Source organism: Nematolebias whitei, chromosome 3, assembly GCF_014905685.2.
Source record: "Nematolebias whitei isolate Nwh7 chromosome 3, NemWhi1, whole genome shotgun sequence".
NCBI lineage: Eukaryota > Metazoa > Chordata > Actinopteri > Cyprinodontiformes > Rivulidae > Nematolebias > Nematolebias whitei.
In genome coordinates, this window is record NC_056500.1 from 53,245,474 (window position 1) to 53,251,047 (window position 5,574).

The window sequence follows — 5,574 nt, forward strand, 5'->3', positions numbered from 1 at the left end:
TAAGGTCCCTAAGGTCAGGACTTTGACCTCAGGCCTAGTTCACTACACCATATTTCATATTTCACCATAGGAAATGAATGAGAACACTCCTCACACTCAGTGCTGCTGTCAAGTCACCTGAAGAAAACAGAAACTCACTGTTGGAATTGAAACTCACAGAAAGTAATCATCAGATAAATGTCTAGAAGTGGCTAACGTTTGGAGCCATTTTGATTAAAGATGGCTGCCACAGCTATTGCAGCAGCCTGGCAGTCCCTGTCAAAGTTTCTCCAGGAACTTTCTAGTTTTCTTTATCATGGTACACACCAAGTTCTGGGTAACAGTTTTTCCTTCTGACCATGTTCAGTGGTTTGAATAACAATTAGCTGAGTCTGAGTGATACTGTAACTGTGCTGCAGCTTTTACTTTCATCATTGCTGTGTTTTTTTGACTGCTAAGTTCATGGCACAAACCAACGCAGACACGTTCCTGTTTTTAGTATTTTATAACGTAGCTGTTTTTTTTAAAATATAATTTCTTCCATTTACTTAGCTGTGTTCTTTGTTAAATCAGGTCTCTCTTGTAAATGAGTCCTTGAGGCTGTACATGAGAGAAATAAAGGTTGAATTGAATTGAAAAATTTAACAGTAGTTTGTTTTAAACTTTGCACTATTTATTTTCTTGCAACTGTCTGATTTAGAGGTTGTGTTGCTGTTTGCTGGCACATCATTTATACTTGTAGATAGGATTATGACAGGTTTTAGCCAAATTTGTGCAAAAAAGGCTAATCTGAAAGTCTTGCTCGATGATGCTGCTACTCGTTTCAAACATCCGTCTGTCCATTCATTATCTTTACCTGCTTCTTCATTTTCGGGTCACTGGTGCCCATATCCAGCAATCACTGTGCGAGAGTCAAGGGACACCTGGACAGGTCTCCAGTCCATCACAGGGACACATGGAGACAAACGAGACAAACTACCATTCACTCTGTCACTCACACCTAGGGACAATTTAGTTACTAATCAGCCTAACATGCATGTTTTAGTCTGTGGGAGGAAACCAGAGTACGATACCTGGAGAAAATCCACGCAGCACAGAGAGAACATGCAAACTTCACCCATAAGGGCCCCAGGCCGGGATTTGAACTGGCGACCTTCCCGCTGACAGGCAACTGCTCTACCAACTGTGCCACCGTGTCGCCCACCAGTCCAACAGCTATTATTTATTACCCAATCGTTGTTTCTAAAATGTAATGTTTTGCTTTGTTTGTGTGCAGAGAGAAGATGGCCTTTTTCACCAGACCATGGGTCAACATACCCCCTCTACCAGCTGACGATGTATGAGGCCAAAACTCTGCATCACAACTAAACATGAAGTTTTTAGGGATTTTTATCTCATGAAGTACAAAGTTGTTTTTGCTGCAGGAAGCATGACCTGCCGATGAAGATCCAAATGTTTCACCTCTTCAGAAGCATTCGTCTTTTTTACAAACATCAACAAGTAGATACTTGGTGACACCCAGACTGTACAGTTTTTGTTTTTGTAAAGGTTTTTAGTAACCCTTTTCTTTCCTCCTATGAGGTCCTTATGTTTGTGCTTACAAAAGGCTGGAAGACAAAAGTCAGTTTGGACACATTCACTGTACTGTAACTTATTTTATAGTACTTTCCTTGAAGGAAATAAAACACTTTCTGCTTCTTAAATGTATTTGTAGCTTTGAACAAATAGCACTTCGGTGTTTTTAAATACAGTAAAATGAAACTATTGCCCATTTTTTCTGTTCTTTAAATCTTGAGCTATTTACATAAAATGTTTAATCCACTTGTGATTATTTTGTTATTAATATTTTTTCTTGTACTTTTCAATACATGATTATATAAAAAAACTAATTGTTTTTTTATTATGTTTGTATGTGAATTTTAGCAGTGTTACTTACAGTGACTATAAAAAGAGATGACTCTGGACATGGTGGTTTATCAGGTGGGATTTGTTCATGTGGCGATCAGCCCTGAGCTGGGATGAACAGCACTTCCTGTTCTGAACTCGCAGACACTTTCTTCAAATGTGTCAGCTTCGTGCAATTTCTCTCTAGCCACAAGCAGGTTTTGGCGACCCCATTTGTAAATTTGCAGATTCTTGAGAAGCTCCACCGCATGTCAGCGAGGGAGGAAGCTGCATCAGCTACTTATCTCCAGACGACTTCCTGTCGAAGCACAAGTTACCAGAAGCCTGGAGGCTTCACATGTGAGCCAACGACAGAAGCAGCTCCGCTGGATTTCTGCTGGAGTGTGACGCATCAAGGCCGACCAGACGCAGCGTGTGTGTCAGGGCTGCTTGTGTTTGAAAAAACTGTTGACTTCTCTGCAGGTAATAAATTCAGGTCTCGGCTTGTCTCAAGTGTTTGTGATGACTGGGAGCAGCAGGGACGTTTCTCAGAAGAAAATAAAAGCGAGTTGAATTTAAAGTGCACATTTCAACACATTCAACTTCCCCTGCAAGAACACAGTTCAGCACGAGTCCTTTGAAGTTAGACGACAGTAGTTTTTTCAGTACAGTACTAGAACTTTTGTTGAAAACAAGGTCTAAATTGACCCAGAGTAGCCATTTCCTGAAACAACAAATTTACTTCCATTAAAAACCTGGGACTTCTTTTAATCTACTGGTAAAATGCTGATGCTTTGATGTATAGACTGTAAAGAGAACCGTGATGAAATGTAAAAGTGGCTGCTAGTGTCTCATTAGGGTTGCCATGGTTCAAGTCAATTCAGTTTCAATTCAGTTCATTTTGTTTATAAAGCACCAAATCACAACAAAAGTTATCTCGGGGCACTGCGCAGAAACATTCATAGGTATACAAAAGTCAGTAAAGTTCTCTATCTAAGGAAGACTCGTTGAATCTTCACTTGGTTTCAGTCTCCCATCTTGAGCAAGCACAGTGGCAACAGTGGAAAGAAAAAACTCCCTTTTTAAAAGGAAGAAACCTCCAGCAGACCCAGGCTCAGGACGAGCGACCATCTGCTTTGACCGGCTGGTTGAGAGGACAGGAAGGAGAGATGAACACCAGTCCAGGTGTGTTCAAATTGACTTTGAGGAAAGTCAGTTCGACAGACAGAAAACACGTTAAGATATAAATAATTACAAATACAAAAAGGTAGCGCAATTAAAGACAGCAGGAGAGTGAGGAAATGTGGTCAGTTTGTCCTCCAGCAGTCTAAGCCTATAGCAGCAGAACTAAGGGACAGCTCAGGAAACCCAAGCCACCGTTAACTATAGGATTGATCAAAAAGAAAAGTCTCAAGCCCATTCTTCAAACTGGACAATGTGTCAGCCTCATGGACAGAAACTGGAAGTTGGTTCCACAAGAGAGGAGCCTGAGAACTGAAAGATCTGCCTCCCATTCTGCTGCTGGAAACTCTAGGAACCACAAGTAAACCTGCAGCCTAAGTGCAAAGTGCTCTGTTAGGAAAATATGAATCAATGAGATGGAGCTAAGTTGTTGAGCGCTTTTTATGTTAAACATTTGTAATGTTAATGTTTGTTATGGTAACTATACACTTCTGTCATTCCCTGACAGCAGGAAAAAACCACAAGTCCTAATATTGAGACACTGGACAAAAACAAGAATGAAGCGTAAAAGTTGGACAGGTTGAATTTTTTTGTGTGACATCAAACTAAGTTAAACATTATGTGAAAAAAGTCAAAACCTATACTACATTTGTATAAATACATTGGAAAATTTCAAAACGCCAGTTCTGTCATAAGTTTTGGGCTCAAAAAGAACTGGGTTTGCTCAACGGCTTCACCAAAATCCAATAATGCTTTAATTTTTTTAATTGCCTTTTTTGGTGGTATGCTTAGTCTACATTGTACTATTTCCAAATGTACTATTTTGGTAGCAGAATAATACTATTTCAGATTGCGCTACCAAATTATATTTTTTTTATATGTGCATTTACTAAAGTTGTGGGGAGATTTACTCAAACTGTGACAGAAACAAAAAAAAACCAGCTGAATAATGACGATGGCTGCTTGGATGTTTAATGACACTTTGCCTCTTATTTTTAACAACTCAAACTACTTTGCTCATTTAAGTTCCAAAATAAAATGACAGCAATCCACTGAGTCAATGTCTTGTCGATCAGTTGTTTTAGGGGGAAAAAGAATTACAAAAAAATGTTCCAATGTTTTTCTTTTAAGAGGTGGATTGAAGTGTATCCTGGACTCCTCAAGCAGCCAGGCCTTACAGAAACAACAGCTCGTCTTTAAAAACTGTTATTAAGAGCAGCATGGCAACTGTTTAAACTCAGTCACATCATGAATAAAGACAGAATATGGCCTAGATGAGAATGTCAAACTGAAAATATACCTTTGGATCTATCACATGAAGTCTAATCAAACATGCAGATGTGTAAAATGTGCATTTAATTGACGCAGTTGACCGTTTTTAAAACAACTTCAAGGTGTAAAAGCACCATTAAAACAAATGTGTATTGATGAAACTCGAGGAGAAAAAAAAGTTGAGAAACTTCTGCTTCAACTTGCATTTGCGCCAATACTTTTCTACATTCAGATTTTTTTTTTAAAGAATTTAAAAATTGTGACCATGTTCCTGTTCATCTCGGCAGAAAGCGACAGCGTTCCAGGAAAGTGTCGTCAGATTTCAGTCCCGTCTCTGTCCTCTGGTCAGTTTTCTAGAATGGGGATGGAGACGATGGTTGGAAGTTCACCAATTGGAGGTGGAATATACTTCTCCACCCTCATCAGCCGCCGCAAAATGTCATCTCGATCTCGAGGCCAACAGTAGACGTGAGTGTTTTGAAGCCAGTTGGGAACGTGACACTGCAGGGGGAACAAATTAGCATGGAGACGATCACTGCTTAGTGTGAGGCTCCTAATGTAAAAAACATTTGTTTAGCTCTAAACAATTCCTCACTGACAGAACATGAAGAAACATACTTGAAATTAAATATTTTACCTTTTTAGCCCCTGGAAACAAGATAGGAATGAACCGAAAATTCTTGCTTCCATTCTGGATGAATTCAGTCTGAAGCTGATAAACAAAAAGGAGGAGCTCCACGTGAGCTTTAGAGTGCAGGTCCTGCAGTGGTGCTGAGTGTGGATGAAGAGGCTGACCTGCTTATGGATGTAAACGGTGTTGAAGGTCCTGTCGTCCTCCAGCTCAAACGGGGAGGCTGTCACCGTCTCGTAGTACTTGGGGCTGATGATGATGATGATCAGATACTCTTTCTGAAAGAGCAGATGGCAGGAGTGCTCATCACCAACTCCGCTTGATTTCCCAATACTTGTGTTCAACTTTTCAGACAAGTTTCATCGTGCACAAAACCAAAGACCGCAGGACAGTGCAACTACTTGCCTAAATGTAGAGATTTTTATCTTCCAACTTGTTTTTCAAATTCTGCTTTTCACAATTTTGTCTTTGTAGTTGAAGTAATCAGACTGATCTTACCTCACTGAGGTACCGCTCCATGAAGTCAATCTGGCTTATACTTTTGAACTGCTGCTCGAAAATGTCAATCTGAAAAAAGAAACATTATATATATATATATATATATATATATATATATATATATATAT

The 5,574-nt window shown here is 39.5% G+C and overlaps 2 protein-coding genes across 2 annotated transcripts in view; one reads left to right on the plus strand and one right to left on the minus strand.

Moving 5' to 3' along the window:
- The window catches only part of wwc3 (WWC family member 3), an 84,002-nt gene extending 82,425 nt beyond the window's left edge, over nt 1–1,577 (plus strand). Inside the window, exon 20 of the mRNA XM_037674370.1 lies at nt 1,256–1,577. Within this exon, the coding sequence (XP_037530298.1) occupies nt 1,256–1,322 (67 nt within the window). The 3' untranslated portion in view covers nt 1,323–1,577. The remainder of the gene's footprint in view (nt 1–1,255) is intronic.
- Nucleotides 1,578–4,005: 2,428 nt separating this feature from the next.
- LOC119408198 overlaps nt 4,006–5,574 on the minus strand; it is a 60,692-nt gene continuing 59,123 nt past the window's right edge. Inside the window, exons 7-10 of the mRNA XM_037675036.1 lie at nt 5,447–5,515; nt 5,113–5,226; nt 4,955–5,029; nt 4,006–4,818 (exon numbers count right to left, since the gene is read on the minus strand). Coding sequence (XP_037530964.1) covers nt 4,663–4,818; nt 4,955–5,029; nt 5,113–5,226; nt 5,447–5,515 — 414 coding nt within the window. The 3' untranslated portion in view covers nt 4,006–4,662. The remainder of the gene's footprint in view (nt 4,819–4,954; nt 5,030–5,112; nt 5,227–5,446; nt 5,516–5,574) is intronic.